Source organism: Bombus affinis, chromosome 8 (genome assembly GCF_024516045.1).
Source record: "Bombus affinis isolate iyBomAffi1 chromosome 8, iyBomAffi1.2, whole genome shotgun sequence".
In the NCBI taxonomy this organism is placed as follows: domain Eukaryota; kingdom Metazoa; phylum Arthropoda; class Insecta; order Hymenoptera; family Apidae; genus Bombus; species Bombus affinis.
Genome location: NC_066351.1, coordinates 14590083 through 14606549, shown reverse-complemented (window position 1 = coordinate 14606549; position 16467 = coordinate 14590083). Strand labels below are relative to the sequence as shown.

General features: G+C 30.3%; 5 protein-coding genes across 8 annotated transcripts; 3 read left to right on the top strand and 2 right to left on the bottom strand.

Moving 5' to 3' along the window:
- Positions 1–9: 9 nt before the first annotated feature.
- On the bottom strand, positions 10–971 carry LOC126919142 (probable 28S ribosomal protein S6, mitochondrial). Its single transcript, XM_050727865.1, has 4 exons — positions 823–971; positions 570–709; positions 331–495; positions 10–249 (listed from the first exon to the last, which is right to left on the bottom strand). Exons 1-4 carry the CDS (start codon positions 865–867, stop codon positions 147–149), a joined length of 453 nt encoding a protein of 150 aa, XP_050583822.1. The 5' UTR covers positions 868–971; the 3' UTR covers positions 10–146.
- A 182-nt stretch (positions 972–1153) lies between these two features.
- On the top strand, positions 1154–2179 carry LOC126919130 (iron-sulfur cluster co-chaperone protein HscB). Its single transcript, XM_050727850.1, has 3 exons — positions 1154–1522; positions 1603–1859; positions 1930–2179. The coding sequence occupies exons 1-3, from the start codon at positions 1154–1156 to the stop codon at positions 2057–2059; spliced, it is 756 nt and encodes a 251-aa protein (XP_050583807.1). The 3' UTR covers positions 2060–2179.
- A 35-nt stretch (positions 2180–2214) lies between these two features.
- Positions 2215–3220, bottom strand: LOC126919140 (adenylate kinase isoenzyme 6). Its single transcript, XM_050727862.1, has 3 exons — positions 3057–3220; positions 2796–2947; positions 2215–2736 (listed from the first exon to the last, which is right to left on the bottom strand). Exons 1-3 carry the CDS (start codon positions 3097–3099, stop codon positions 2395–2397), a joined length of 537 nt encoding a protein of 178 aa, XP_050583819.1. The 5' UTR covers positions 3100–3220; the 3' UTR covers positions 2215–2394.
- A 338-nt stretch (positions 3221–3558) lies between these two features.
- LOC126919127 (maternal B9.15 protein-like) lies at positions 3559–9094 on the top strand. 4 transcript variants are annotated; one of them, XM_050727842.1, is made up of 3 exons: positions 3559–3690; positions 4333–5040; positions 5154–9094. In XM_050727842.1, the coding sequence occupies exons 2-3, from the start codon at positions 4597–4599 to the stop codon at positions 5505–5507; spliced, it is 798 nt and encodes a 265-aa protein (XP_050583799.1). In that variant the 5' UTR covers positions 3559–3690; positions 4333–4596; the 3' UTR covers positions 5508–9094. The 4 variants fall into 4 exon arrangements, with proteins under 4 accessions (XP_050583799.1, XP_050583800.1, XP_050583801.1 ...); XM_050727843.1 differs by having other exon boundaries at positions 3580–3697; XM_050727844.1 differs by lacking the exon at positions 3559–3690 and adding an exon at positions 3692–3837.
- A 236-nt stretch (positions 9095–9330) lies between these two features.
- Positions 9331–15691, top strand: LOC126919099 (uncharacterized). The gene is made up of 4 exons (XM_050727793.1): positions 9331–9792; positions 10079–10474; positions 10556–10639; positions 10716–15691. The coding sequence occupies exons 1-4, from the start codon at positions 9772–9774 to the stop codon at positions 12801–12803; spliced, it is 2589 nt and encodes an 862-aa protein (XP_050583750.1). The 5' UTR covers positions 9331–9771; the 3' UTR covers positions 12804–15691.
- Positions 15692–16467: the final 776 nt, after the last annotated feature.

Sequence of the window (16467 nt, the reverse complement as noted above, 5' to 3'; positions counted from 1 at the left end):
TAGGTGACCTTTACATTTACTAAATTATTTTCATTTTATTTGGCTTTGCCAATATTTTTATTTACACGACTCCACAAATTTGTAACTTCTACGTATTTTATTCTTATACTATACATGGTATATTGTATGGTGATCAAGTAATTCATTCATCGCAAGAAAGGATAATAATCAAGACCAGAATTATACTTGAATTGAGATCTGTACCGCTTATGTTTCTTGGCTTGTTCCAAAAGTTTTAACACACTGGGTCTGTTAAATAAAAAATATATATGAAACAGTTATTACAGATAAAATATATAAAGACGCTATCTAAAGTTTAAAAGTACTTACCTATAAGGTGGAGGTAACATTTCTTCTTCCAATGTGCATTGTATATTCTGAGGTGGAATATTTTGTTTATATACACTTGCTCTAATAATACTTATATTTCTTCCACAATCATCTTCAAGTTTACTAATTTGAGATGGTGGCATATCAAAACAAATCATGAAATGTCTGAATATAATAAGAATTATCTGATTAAGACATATTATTTAAATGTACAAAAGAAAATAATTGTAAATACCTACCTAGCGTGTGTATTAGTTTTACCATGAGCAGATGTTCTGCATGGAAGTTGCTTATCACCCCAATTTTCAATTTTTCTAATAAATCCACCTGTCTCAAATATAGAATTTGCCACATTCTTTAAGACAGATGCATATTGTGTCTACAAATATAATTTATTATTTTAATTGTTAATCATAACGTAAACAATTTATTTTGAGGTTAAGAAATATATTAAATATCTCTTGTAAAACGTATTACGAATTAATATGATACCTTGTTTGCTATTCGTATTAATAATGGCATTTCGTAAGTCGGCATGTTCGCATAATATGTTTACTTTTAATTTATAATTGAAAGTTTATTTGGAACACTACCTCCTCGTTGGTACTAGTTCGAACCACGAACTATATAACCTGACGTGATATTTTACATCCTACTAAATAGATTTCTCTTATAATATCAAATCATTTATAGTTTATACAATTAACAAATATTTAATGTTGTTAATTGTTAATCTTTTGTCATCGATTAAAAATTACGTATTTATAAGTGTTTATTTTGATATCAAAACATAATAAAGTTATGATAACCTTATGCTGAAATTATGTACTTCAGAAAATCTTTTTTTAATCTTATAAAAAAGTATAACGTCTTGTATCTAAATCTTAAACAACAGCAACAAAATTTACATTTGTATTATGTAGATAAAAATTACATCTCTCCTTTAATTTTAACAAACGTATCACAATATTCAAGTAATAGTCTGTCAAAATGTTGGAACTGCAATTTTGTATATAAATCTGACTTGTTTTGCTCCAAATGTAAAGTATTACAAGAACCACCTGAAAATTTAACTTATTTCGATATAATAGGAGTCCCGAAAAGTTATGATGTTAAAGTTACAGAAATTCAAAAAAAGTATAAGGAGCTCCAAAAATTGCTACATCCTGATAAATTTGGTACCAAGTCTGAGGTAAGTGCAGTACTGATTATAATAGTCATACTAATATGTTTATCTCAAAATATGTTTTTTTTTTTTTTTTTTTTTTACAGAAAGAAAAGCAATTTTCTGAAACCCTATCGTCACTAGTAAATAATGCTTATAGCACATTAATACATCCACTAAAAAGAGGATTATACATGTTAAAATTAAATGACATAACAATATCGGAAGAAACAGACAATGTGAACGCAGAATTTTTAATAGAAATCATGGAGAAAAATGAAGAAATAGAAGATGTTGGAGATGACATAGAGAAAATAAAAAAGCTAGTACAAGAGAATGAAACTATGCTAAATAATTTAACAAAGTAATATTTTTTTCACTGAAAAATGAATCCATTATTTTCAAACTAACTAATGAACACATTTTTCATATAGGGAAATAGCAGATGCATTTCGACAAGAAAATATCAAAAAAGCAGAATTTCTTCTTATACGAATGAAATATTATGATAGTATAAATACTAAATTAAGAAAATTAAAGCACGATCTAGGTATAATAGAATGAGCATAATTTTTAGTACCATATAAAACATTTGTAATATAACATATACATTAATTTTTATGTATAAATGTATATTAATTTATATATAAATGTATTTATGTATAAATGTTAATGTGAAAAGTATGTTGTAATGTATTTATTGTTTATAGATATAAACATTTTATTCTATGTTTAAATCTTTATTTATTGATATATGAACAACATTACATTATTTTCATCTGTTTATTGTTTTTGTACTAAACAATATTATTCTGTAACTTTGTACAGCATTATATGTTAAAATAGTAAAATAAAGGCACTATTGTATGAAAAATAAATAACAAGACTTATAAGTTAAATTATTCTTCTTGATTATCCAATTTCCATTGCTGGATCCATTGAAATATGCTATTTACATTGCTCCTTAATTGATTTCTGTTATCACTTGTCAGTTCGTAAACTATTTCTTCCTCAAAAGTTGCTCTTGCCTGTTCAAGAATAATTTGAAATATTTCACACTGTATATTATCTTCCAACTTCTTTCCTGTATAGCCTCTATCCGTTAAGCGATCATACAAAATAGTATTGTCCGTCCTTAACACAAAAACAATGTCAAACCATTCTTTAGGGAAAAAGTCGCACCCATGATAATCAACTACCACTCCACCTTTACAAATAAGGTCTTCCATTTCATCCAATAACTGCGAATGAAAAAAATAGTATTCATAAGTATATAATTAAAATTTGTTTTATAAATTACCTTTTCCTCGTCTAAGATAGGGCACTCATATACTGCATCATAAAATTCCACGCAGTCTTTTTCAATAGCAAAATCGCTAACATTAATGGAAGTTAATCCAGTTTTCTGACATAAAGTACGAGACAGTAAACTTTTTCCTACCCCAGGTGTACCTAAATACGAAGAGTTTGTTATTTCATTTTATTTAATTTCTGAATGAATAAATTCAGAAGCAGCTATTGTATTTACTTGTTTTAAAACAACAGTGGTTATTAAATTTACCTGTTATTAAAATGTTTGGAAAACTTCTATCTATACTGGCCATCTTGAAGGCAACACGTGTATAAATACAAAATTTTACTATGAATAGTGTGTGAGGGCGTTAAAGATTACTTTCAACACTTATCCTGGTAGGCTGAGTTGAGAAGTAAGATACGAATTGAATTTTGATAGACTTAAGAATGTTTTAAAATTTTTTCATTTGACTAACATTTTTGTCACTTTTTACAGTCACTATTAATAATAAAAGCTTAAAACGTTTAAAACTTTAATAAATTTCGTTTAGGTTTCTAGTTTCTGTATAAAAAATCTTTAAGAACTGAAATTAACAATCCCAAATCTATACACGAATTAATGAAGATAAATCACTTTTTATATAAATTAAATTTCTTTCAAAACATATAGAATCCTGTCTTAGGATCTTATGTTAAGAATGTAAATTATAATCTGATGTTTTTAAAATTATTTTTCTATATCTGTAATATTACAAATAGGAGCAACTATCGAAGGTCTATATTTTTTTGCATACTTCATGGACATTGATGCAACGTAACACGTGTTGGGTCGAGTACGTTTATTTAAAGAGAGAGAAGACGTAGTAGTTTCACCAGAAACACGGAATTTTCATCACTGAATTGTAAGAGGTCAATTTAATATTAATACTAAATCTTTATGTATATCAAACGAAAGTATACGCGGCAACAGTGAAATATTATGATAAATAAATAATCACCAAGTCTGTGAGTTGTGGTATTTCAGGAACAATCGCTCACGGCACGACCTGGTACGACAAGAATGAGCTGGCATAATTCGTTGTGCTCATTATTTCGAAACAATCGTTTTTTCAAATTTGATGTACCTTACAATGGTGCCGTTTGCCTTGTTTCTGATTATTAATCGTCGTGATTGCGGTGTAATTCGTCAATATTGTTTCTTTAAATGATTTTCCTAACCTGAATTATTATGGTTCATAACCTAATTAATACTCATAACATATTGTTGTGTAGTTCTACTGTGAAACGAAATCAGTTGTTTTGTGTGTCTATATACATATCTATAATATAATGCAACAAGTCATGTGTACTTAATATAATCAAAATTTACTTGTTTAAATGTTTTTTCCCATTTGGTCATTAGAAAAACAAACAAACAAGATTCTTATAGACACATATGTGAGCTTAGTTTTATAGAATATTAGTGGATATAAACTTATAAAACATTGAACTTTTGAATATTACTAATTGAATTGAATTACTAATAATCTTTTATGTAATTTCAGGTAGGAATAATAAAAGATAATTGGAATAAACTGCGCATGTGAAAGTAACAGTAAAATAGCTTAACAAAAGCTGTTTTCCAAACAAAAATAAGAAAAAAACATCATAGATCATACAAAATTTAGGCATTGGTGCGGTGCAGAAGGGCTCTATGTGCTCCACATCAGCTTCAGCAAATGATACTTTAGTTTTCAAGAATATTGTATCACAGCATCAAAGGAGAATTTCATCTGCAAATTATAAACTTGGTACCCGACAAAGACAACATGCGCAACGAGATTACTGCAGCAGTACTATTCTTAGTACAGCTGATAGAAAAAAACGAAAAATTTAGTCCTGATCAATTGGAATGTTTTAAACGACGTTTGGTGGAATTGTTGACGGAACGTTTTAAAAATCATTGGTTTCCTGACAAGCCATTCAAAGGCCAAGGTTATCGTTGTATTCGTGTAAATGGTCATAATCGGAGGGATGCAACTTTAGAGAGTGCTGCCAATGCTGCTGGAGTAAAATATGAAGATCTATCATTACCAGTAGAATTAACGCTTTGGGTTGATCCCAATGAAGTTTGCTGCCGATTTGGAGAGAGCAAAGGGTCATATTGTACATTGGCATCATTTGACGATAAGGAAAATACTGTACCAATTTTTCAAGGAAATGAAGGATTAGAAAAGGAAAATAAACAATCTGAGGGGCCGACTAAGATACAGGTTAATATATGTTGCTACGTACATGTCTATATTTTTTTTTCTCTTAATAATAAGAGATAAGAAAAGTAATTAAAAAAATTAAATAAGAAATAATATATTTTTATGTCTTACAGAAATCCCCTTTGACTAGTAATACAGATCAGCAACAAAAATCAAAACCACTAAGCTCTGCTAATCAAAATCAACAGCATAGCAATAATGGTACAGGTAGGAAACGCAATCTAAACAGCCCAAGATTGCACCTAAATAGAAACCGTTCCTGGTTTGGTCACTCCTTCAGTATGGGCTATGGTCCTCATCCAATAAGTCAACCATGGTATAATATTATGCCTCCTCATTTTTTGGGTGGTCCATCTCCACCTCCTTTTATGGGTCACAGAGGAAACAAATGGATTCATCCACCATCCTACCCTACAGGACCTACCCGGTTCCATCATTGGTCTCCCAAAGCTGCTCTTAAAGTATAAAGAATCCCTCCTTATGAAAGTAGTTAAGAAATCTGTTCCTTTTTATAAATAAGATTACAACATTTTTTTACCAATTTAAAAATTTTATGTTTTGATGTAAAACTACATGACATTTATAGCAATTCTAAAAATATATTGTTATTATTAAGACTATTATTTACATTTCAATATGAACGTCTTTGTATTAGGAACAGGTTTATTAACATTTCAGTGACGAGAATTATCCATTCTGTAATTACAAATGACCTTGTTCGAATTACGACTAAGGCTTACGATTTTTTATGATGAGAAATGTTGCATTATTACATGTTATACATAAATAATTAATTGAATGATAGATGTTTAATTCCGGATGCAAGGTTGCTTGTAAAATATTAGATTAGTCAGAATTTAATTAGAATGAATTAAGTCATTGGTGTGTAAGACGTAAAAAAGATAAATGTCATATCACTTGTGGCACTTTTTCTGATTAATCCTCGAAAAAAGGATTTAGTAGGAGATAGATCGTAGGTATTTCGAGAGGAAGCAGTATTGATTTTAAGTGAATTTCTTAAATTGAATACAATTCTTCTTTAAATTATATGTAATAAATTTTAATGCCTTGTACAGGCGATCTCAGTTCATTAAATAACATTTCATATTTGAAATTCTGTCATGTAATAGAGATAGAGTTTCAAAGGAAATTCTTTTCTGTCATGTGTATATATGTAGTGTATTCACAATAACTGGAGCTTCAAAGTTCGCCTTATTTTTCAGTATTGTTATAGCAAAGAAAAAATAGAGAATTTAGAAAATATGATCTATCAACTTGTTAAAATAGTAATACTCTATAACAATATTGACAAACCATGTAAGCTTTGAAATTCTAGTAACACTGATTTGAGAATGACGTTTGACAAGTTCAAATCAACTTTTACTGTATATTATTGTATTGCGTTAATAGAGAGAAACAATGTCGCTTCTGAATTTGCAGGTCTGTGGTGCAAAGAAATTTAGTATATTTTCGCTTTAAAGGCACATCATACCTGTTATATAATACATACTGCCTCCAGTAGAGATTCTATTAATAATCATTTATGTTAGAAGATTATTAACAAGTGCATGAATTTCATAATTAACGTATACTTACAAAAATGATGATTTGTTTTAATCATGCTCTTCATGAAAATATATTGAGCTTATTGCTTTTAAGTAAAGCTACTAAAACTTAGCATTTAAGAATATACATCATTGATGTTAGTAGATCTATAGCTTATCACAGTTAAAACTTTAATTCTATCATACTAATGCAAATGTGTACATTCAATTCAATTCTTGTATATTGTAGACAATTGATAATGTCATAGTAATTTATGCTCTTGCTTTGTTAACAACATAAATATATGTTTGATTCTTATTTGGGAATTATCTATGTATGAAGGACTCAAAAACCAAATCAAATAAATAAGCCTCCTAATTATTACTTCATACAGTATTTTGAGTGTTACAATAGTTTACTATTTTTACATCTTGCTGTTTACCTACAATTGTTTCATTCAGATATATTTGTGTAAATGTACATATTACTATATTTATAGATGTAACAAAATAATATTCTTTAATTTTTATATTTAAACACTACTAGTGTTTGGTTTTTGAACCTTTCACACATACGCGAACGTTTTAATATCATACATATTTAAAGTATGCAATTTTGTTCAGTTTATGTTGTAACATAGTGTTATTCTATAAAGGTAACTTTCACTTTATTTATGCAATTTTAATGTGAGAATTACTTTTAAGAGTGAATTAACATTGTATGTAAAATGCAGTATGCAGTGTATTTTATTAGTACATTATTAATTTATATGGTTAAATCATTTTATGAACTTTTCGTTAATATTCTAAAACACAAAATTGGCGGAAATGTGAAAAATTTAAATCGGATAGGATAGGTGTTATTATCCATTACATAATATAAACCTATTTGATGACACAAATTTGAATATTGTTGCTAGATACATTTAGTGCCCTTAGATAAATTTCTAAAGATATAACCAGGTACAGCATAAATATTATTGAGCAGACTGTGTTAAGGAATTTTAATCAAATATGTAGTATAAATTTTGCAACTTTCATGTTCAACATTTAGCATTGTTTAATATATGCATGAAATTTGCTGTATTGTAGGTGATTCTTGTGTTCAATTTGTTAAAACTTATTCAGAAGAGTCATTTTGTTGTTATGAAAGGTATAAAAATTCTATATAGATATTATAATGTATATGTAGAGTTAAGCAATGTTGCATTCGGACATATTCTTTTATTAATATATATGATGCTCAACATTTGAAATGTTCCAAACTTTTTAATTGTGTTCATATATTAAAAAAAAAAAAGAAAAGATACACTTTATGCTCCATACAATAAACATATTCAAATAATAGAAAATATTCAGAAACAATTTTTTGATAAGAAAATCTATATTCAACTAACATGTGATAAAACACGTAGTATTAATGTACATTTGCATTCTTGACAAGAAAAAAAAAAAATTACAAAGATTTTAGGCAAAAAAATATTCCCTTTTATATAAAAAATTCTTTTATATCTGTATCTTCTTAAGTACATACATTATAGCTAGGCATTAACATTGACAAGTGAATATAGTGCTTTGGCGTAAAAAATTGAAGTTCTTCAGATTGTTAAAAAAGAAGAAAAACAAAAGAAATTTGCACAAAATTAAGAAAAGAATCGAAGATTTCAATTTGAAATATTTTTTTTTTTGTATATTCAATATCTAGAGAAAAATTTTAACATTTCATTATTGTACATTCTATTATCGTCTATGAGACTGTACTTTACAATCGTGTAGAAACAATGTATCCAAGAAGGAAAACAGGTTTGATATTAGGCTTTAATGTTTGGATCATTTCGATTGTAGGGTAAGGCACTATATAAACATATGCATATATTCTATCACTGCTGTGTCATATGTTATAAATCTACTTCTTGCATAATTATGCAATGATAATTATAATCCTGTTCTACAACCACATTGATCTTCGCATTTTTTCATAACTTTAAATATATATATCTGTTCAATATTTTGTTTCGTGTTATCTAATAAAAACTATATTAGACATTCAAGCAAAATACTTATACATCATTAATTGTACAACCTCTTTACTTTTACCATAACAATCAAAATTTCTAAAATTATTAATCAATAATGAATGAAGTTTCAAAATATTCTAGGAAGATTCGTATCTGTACTAGAAAAACATAAAGAATCATAATAAAACCGTATTATTAATTACAAATTAATTTTGACCCTATTATTTTATAGGTAGTGTTGGCTTTTCGGATATAATGAAATAGAAATTGTTTTCATTTCGTCTTTATTAATTTTTGGTTTTTGTTTAGTGCCGATTTAAAATTACACAATGCATTTTTTTGTAAATGAGAAAATAATATTTTGTAACGTCTGTTATTTTTTCGAATATTATACGAAACATATTGTTATATTATTATCATTAACATTTGTATGATTACAAACATTATATATGAGATATAATAAACACTTAATAAATATTTCTGCAAATTAAATGTCTCTTATTCTTCAAAATCCATTTTATTAATATTTCCAACGTATATATTTCAGGTACAGGCAAAAATCTACTAAGTTTCAAAAATTGCATTAATCTCTGTTATTTTTCCGCGTTTATTTAATAGATAAGATGGCTATATCTTGACATCCAATAAGAAATGTGTATGTTTTCTGAGTTGTTCTATTGGTTATTCATAAATAGTTTGTTAAGTACGATTTTCATTATTGAAAATTTCTCTTTGAATTTTCCTTTTCATTCGATAATTGTTTTTTTTCCTTCCTATTAATTTATGATACATTATAAAAAGTAGTGAAAATATTGTAATAGCGCCATAAATACAATTAAAAACATCTGTAACTCAGTTACTTGAAGTTGACTATTGAATTACTTTGATGTGTTAGATGTGTGGCAGACGACAGAGAACTTTGCAATCTGTCATTTCGAAGCTAATCTCAACGATATTTTATTAAACATTAGCTATTTCATAAAAACGACTCTTATCACATAGTTTGCCATAGTAGTTGACTATGTTATAGGAAAATAAATTACGTTGGAACGTGTACAAATTATCCATACTTCTGTTCGAATTAAACGACAGGGTTATGAGGCTCCAATTTCGAAGTCTCGCTATTCATAAATATTTTTTCAGTGTTTTTAATATAATTTGTACATTACATGATGGCTGAAAAATGTAAGGTATGTATGTTAATAGGAACTAGGTATTACACATATGTAATAATAATAATTAATATTTGGGTAAAACCATATGATCAAATTATCAAATCTTAAAATTTTTATCAGTATTGATTTTAATCTAACAAATAATAACTAATAACATAATTACAGTTAGGAAAAAATAAATTTTTAATACTTAAGTGTAATTAGTACTCAAGTATACTTAATTGATCTTTAATCTCTTTTTTTATAATAGTATTGTTAAGTACCATATGTGAACATTATTTTTGCTAATTATGCATTTCAGGAATGTGGGTGCAAATGTGTGAGCTGCAATCAAGATGATCAGCAACATGGAGAAATGCACTTACATGTAGAAATAGAAAATTTGCGCCAACGTTTAGTGGAGAAAGATAATCACATTGTAACAATGGAGACACAATTCTTAAACGAAGCTGATAAGTTTCCAAATGGAGAATTAGCCTCCATGAAGGAGGAACTTTTAATTTGGCAAGAGAAGTATTCAAGATTACACGAAGCTCATAAACGTGTTCAGAAAGTAAATCAAAATCTTGAGGATAAATTATTAAGGATTGTAGATAAATGTGAAACAGAGAAAAGCGCATTTACTAAGGATATTGCAACTTTATCTCATAGATTAGCCGATGCAAATTATACAATACATCGTTTAACCCAAGATAATGTATGTTTTAAGTACAAAATTTTGATGGTTCCTTTAGAATGTATTATGAATAAAACTGCTGTAAATAATATTTTATTTTAGGAAAAATATCGGAATGATGTAAATTTGGCGATACAACTTCTTCAGTGTAAGCCTTCTAATTTTGTCGGACAAAAATATGATTCTGTAAGTTATACTTAGAACACTATAAAATAATTAATTTGCAATATGAAAAAAATACTTAAAAATCATTTTATTTCAGCTGCCCTCTGAGGTACAAGCCAAAGTTAGGACATATATTGCACAAAAGAAACATTCCAATGATACTGCACCTGCTGACATGAAGAGTATTACAGTACCAATTTCAACGTTTCCTCCAACAGCAATGGTATATAATGTAACTAAGCCTGTAGCTGAAAACAATAGCGATGATGATACAGATGAATCCAAGCCACCAGTGGATGTTGTCTCAGCAGCAATAATGGCAAAAGTTTTAGAAGATCGAGAGAAAGAGAGAGTATTTGGCAAACATTGTGACACATGTACTTGTCACAGAAGTATTTTAATGGTTGACGCTGAAACACAAACTAATATGCCAAATGTTTTTTCTTGTAATGAATGTACAATGAACTATGCACAAAATATAGAGAAACACTCTGATAATTTGAAAAATATCGACAAAAGTTGCCAAAATAAAGGCAGTCAAAACTCTTTGGTGCATGTAGTTTACCACGAAGGAAATGAAAGCGTTAGTAGTAAAGTACACTATCAGAACAATTGTACAAAGATTAGTAATCATCAACAGCTATCCACAAGAGACAAATTTTTAAGTAGGAATGCTAAAATTATAGACGGTTTAAAGGAAGATGGTCGTGTAAATGTTAATATGAAAGTTAATTTTAATAAGAAAAATTCAATACGCCGTAGCGATCCGCAGCTCCAAAGTGTATTCCAAAATCAGAACGAGAACACGATTAAACAGATAACTCACAAAACAGGCGATACATGCGTTAATGGTAAAATAAATATTGATAAAGGAAAGCAAACGAAATCGAATAAAAAGTGTGAGTTACAAATCGATGGCAAATTCAGTTCGAATTCTTGGAATAAATTGGACAAGGAATCTTCTAGTTGTAGTTACATAGTTCCTGAAAATTGTAAAAACTACTTTGATAGAAAAGAACTGAGTCAGATTGATATTATTAATGATAGACTATGGAAAAACGAGTGGACGAAATTAAAGTCACAGAATAAAACGAAAGAAAGTAAGGATAAAGTTAACAATGACATGGAGATCGATATAATTAACGATAGGATCTGGAAAAATGATAGATCAGCTCAAGAAACTCATCATCCGACGCAATTAACTTTAATAGAAGTGAAGAATATTGATAGTGTTACACAACAGAATGATTCTGGACAAGTGGAAGTAGCCACTAGTCCAAGTTTTAGTAGCGATAGTATTGTAATTTCGACTTCCGATCCTTCCAGTAGCTCTAGTGATGTCGCTCAATTAACTGGACTGCGTTTGCATAATGTTAGTAATTTAAAATCTAATACTCAGAACAGAATAACTGGTCCACGGAATTGTCTCGTAAGAGTAACACCTGGATCGAAGAATATTCTCTTAGATAATGCTGGACATTATAAAACTATATTATACACTAGTGGAAATAAAATAAATACCGCTTTAGTTCATTCGAAGAAATTGTCTTGGTCTGGATCTGAAAGAACAATTTCAACCAGTAGCGAAGAAAGTACTCCTATGTTGTTGCATGACAATAACCAACTGCAAAGAGTAGCTGAATGGGTTCAATCCTCGGTTCACATGGATAATTCTGGGTCAAATTACACGGAGTTAAAGCTTAACGAAAATATGATGGACAAAAGTCTTTCGTTAACGTATTTAGACGAGTCACACACGAAGTGCAAATTGATCGAAAACAATCGAGAACTATATGAGAATTCACTGGAAAACAAATGCAAGGATTTAGTGATGAACGTCCAAGAGTTTGAAGAAGGAAATTTAAATAATGATGTAAATAATTTTTCATTGGCTGTAAATAACTCTGATATAGAAAAGGAGAAAGATTTAATATCTTTCGATGTTCCAATGGAAGAGGACAAAGTTTTGCCTAAAATTTCGAAGAAAGCAAATCCTGTGGATTTTGATTACGAAGTCAAGATCACTAAAGAAATGGAGGAAACTTATTTAAAACTTGCAGCGAGTTTAGATCCTGTCGCGTTAAGCTTATCGAGCACGGATAATGCAGATTTAACGATCGAGAAATATAGGAAAGATCATAAGAGATTTCAAAGGAGTTACGATAAGACGGGATCAAAAGTGTAAAGTATTCCAGCAAATATTTCAAACAAATTATTACTATTTCAGCAGGGAGTTCCTTTAAAGATAACAGAGCATTATTTTTTGTAACTACGTGAAACTAAGGCTGTACCAAGAACAGTAGCTTAGGGTAAAACATTCTATACAGCACTGCAGATATAGAATTATATTTATTTAATTTGTATAGATAACAGTAATACGGCAATATTTCTGTCTTGTGAATAAAAGTCCAATTTCATAATATTGCAATCACGCAACATTGCTGAACACGCTATTGTTTAACAGCTATATTAGCCAATTATTTTATAGTAATGTACGTGTATAGTTTAGTTCAAACTAGTTAAAAATTAAATAGGGTTCTTTTCTTTTCTCCTGATTCGATACTGAAATGCTTTACGAATGATGATGCAATGGATACTGTCACTTACTTTTTCTCCTTTGATTCTCTACAGTTTTGTATAGATCGATCGAAATCGAAAACGTAGCCCGACTAAATTAGATGTCTAAACTTTTATTCTTGTTACTGCGATTAAATATTATAGGACGAATTGCGTTCACGTGTATTCAAACGAGACAATATCTAACAAAAATTCGTTATCAAAATGTCGGAACACTGTACCCATAGTGCGGTACATTAGCGCATACTACATACTTCCAATCATTAGAGCTACATGACGCGGATATTTCGCGTTGCAAGACGAGGTCTTTTAAAATTCATTTGATACGACAAACACTGTAATACGACGGTAGTATTTCACAGCGTTAATGCGCAACATTGTGATCGTTTTAATTCTTATAAAATGTATTCGTGAAACGTTTTATGGACTTCGTTGGGCAGGATGGATTTGTAAAAATCGCGAGGGAAACGTTTTCGTAATAAAGATTTGTTTCGCGCAGAGATAATCGTCTGTGTTAAAGAGTAATTACGGTACCAAAGTTAAGAAGCTAATATGTTTAGTACTTCTTTAATGTTTCGCGTAACATAATACTTCATAGTATAATTATCTACTTTCTGTTTTATGTAGCGTTGCACGTTTATTTTAAAGAATGCCTAAAATCTCTGCGAGAAGATAACGATTACGATACTGCAGTCATATAATTAAAGTAAACTGGATCGTTACATGATTTCGATGTTAATCCAAGCTCGCTGTACTTTGGTCGAATTACAACCGATCTCTTAAAAAAAAAAAAAAAAAGGAAGAAAAGGTATAACTATAAAAACTAAAAAAAAAAAAGAAAAAAATAGTTCAACAAATGAGAAGAGAAACGACGTAAACTTCTACTCGCTCTACAAGTTTTTAGCATTCTAATGTCAGCGAAAAGAGTTTCTTCGAAATTGTTCCTTAAACCGTACTTTCAGAAATTATTATGGATATCGATAAACTGATCATTATCGCTACCATATAACTACTATGAAGGAAGAAGATTCTAATCAAAGTGGCTTTATGAAGAGGCCACTATAATAATGATTGTATATGTTAATAATTTTTCCCAGTGAAAGAATTAAGTAAAATTGCTAGTCTTGCGGTTCACGAATTTTATCGAAGTAATATATTGTGTTCAGTTGGAAAACGAATGTTACGATCAATTGCGAAGTAATGTTTTTCCTTAATTTTCGATTTACGAAATATTTGTGCAATAAATTTATCGCGCATGGAATAGAAAGTTACGTGGAGTAACGCAGTGATCGAAGATGTGCATTCAAAAGATATTAATAATTAGGAGTAACTATCGTGTCGTGAACAACACGTTAAAACGTTGCGAATCTACGCGCAGATCTAATCATCTATTATACACACGTAAGGATACAGTAAGACGAAAAATAAATCCCGCAAAGAGTGCATATTTTTAGGCTGTTCACCTATGCAGAAACTTTAGAGGCGATGAAATTCGAACGAAAATCCGCGCGTTCTGCGAAGCCGATTGATTTTTATCGTGACTCGTTAAACGCATCGCGTTTTGAGTTAACGACTATTAATTAAGGAGGGTGCATGAGTCACCGGTATATCGGTGCTTAAGTTCTGAATATTCAAAGAGCAATGGAAAATATCGATCGAGAACACGTCGCCAAGTATATTTCCGTCGGTTTCAATTTTTTCTCAGGTGAAACATCCCTCTACGAAGGCAATCAACGAATATCGTTATTACAGGAAGAATATTGAAAAAAAAAAAAAGAAAAAATGCAGTGCTTCGAATATTCGTAAGATTATAATTATTAGAAAGCTGAATAAAAGATCTGGTCGATTTAAGTTTGCCAAATAATTCTTTCGAATAAAAACGTCTGAAGTCATTTTTATCGATACGCTGCACAGTAAACAAGGAGTTATCCGATTCAACCTCTTCATCTGCTTCCACTAAAAGCCGTAAACAAATCAATAAAACGTTATCAAATAAAAAAGCCAAAGGTTTTGCAACACGAACGTACCGTTGCAAGAGTCGGCGAAAAAGCAAAGGCTCGCTTGTTCAGGATTGCGCCGTTGTTCGCGCGTTGCTTGCACCAGCGCGTACGTTTCGCTTGGATTCATTTCGCGGATGATACAACACCGCGTACTGTATCGACAGGAAAACAGTCGGAAGAATAACGAGATATCTCGGATTTTCTCAACTACCTCGTTGCATTCCTCGGACTTTGATAAAGAAAAAGACCGGAAGACTAAGACAGCCTTCGAAGGATAAAAAGGCTAACTATGGATTTAACGCCAACGATCGAGGCGTACAGATATGGACTGAGATTTCATTGAAACGGACTGATCGCTTTGAATCTTGCACGGAATTACATCCCGTAGTAAACAGTTACCCATTTAACTCGAAATCGGATGTACCGTATGTAACGTGGCGACGATGATTATGTACACTGTAAATATACAGTCGAATAAAATGTGTTTAAAATGAAACCGATCGAATTTCTCTTATAATATCGTTTCGTTTTACCTTTATAATTTTATTCACGTTAAATATTCTTATTTAAATGTTCGTTGGTTTGTACATAGACAAGACTCGAGTTTTCATTTATCGTCGTTGTAATATCAGTTTCTACTTCGAACGGATTTGATCAAATCCGATCTCGATGTAAATTCCAGCGGCGTTAATTTGACGCAACCGCGGGTTTTCAAGCGTCGCAGAAGACACATGCACAAAATCGATCACGCGATCCGGCCGAGCCCAACTTACTTCAATCATGCTAATGTTCCAATAATTTGGATCCAGCAGACCTAGCTCGACCAAATGAATGAATGAACGGCCTCGCCTGCCTCGCCGTGTTATAGAATACTCTCGTATAACGCGTTCCTCACCGATATATTCGATTCTGCACAAGTGTTGTAACACTTTTCGCGGTGTACGCGATCCAGCGCGTGGGTGGAGAGACTACGGTTTGTTCGGCGATCGATATTACGTAAGAAAATTCGATACAATCCTACTTCCTATTGTTTCTCTTTCGCTCTACACAGCTTCAAGTATATTTTTTCTTTTATTCAACAGAAAGAACGCTTGAACGCTGTTTTTATTGTCTACGATCGAGGAACCATTGACACTTTTAACTGATACATTTAACAAACCTCTTAGAATCCTACGAGAAGCTAAAATTAGTATACATAATACGTTCACCTCCTTTGCAATCCTAAAGGTAGAGCACACTTGATCGAGTGAAGCGATTCAAAGTAGATAAGGA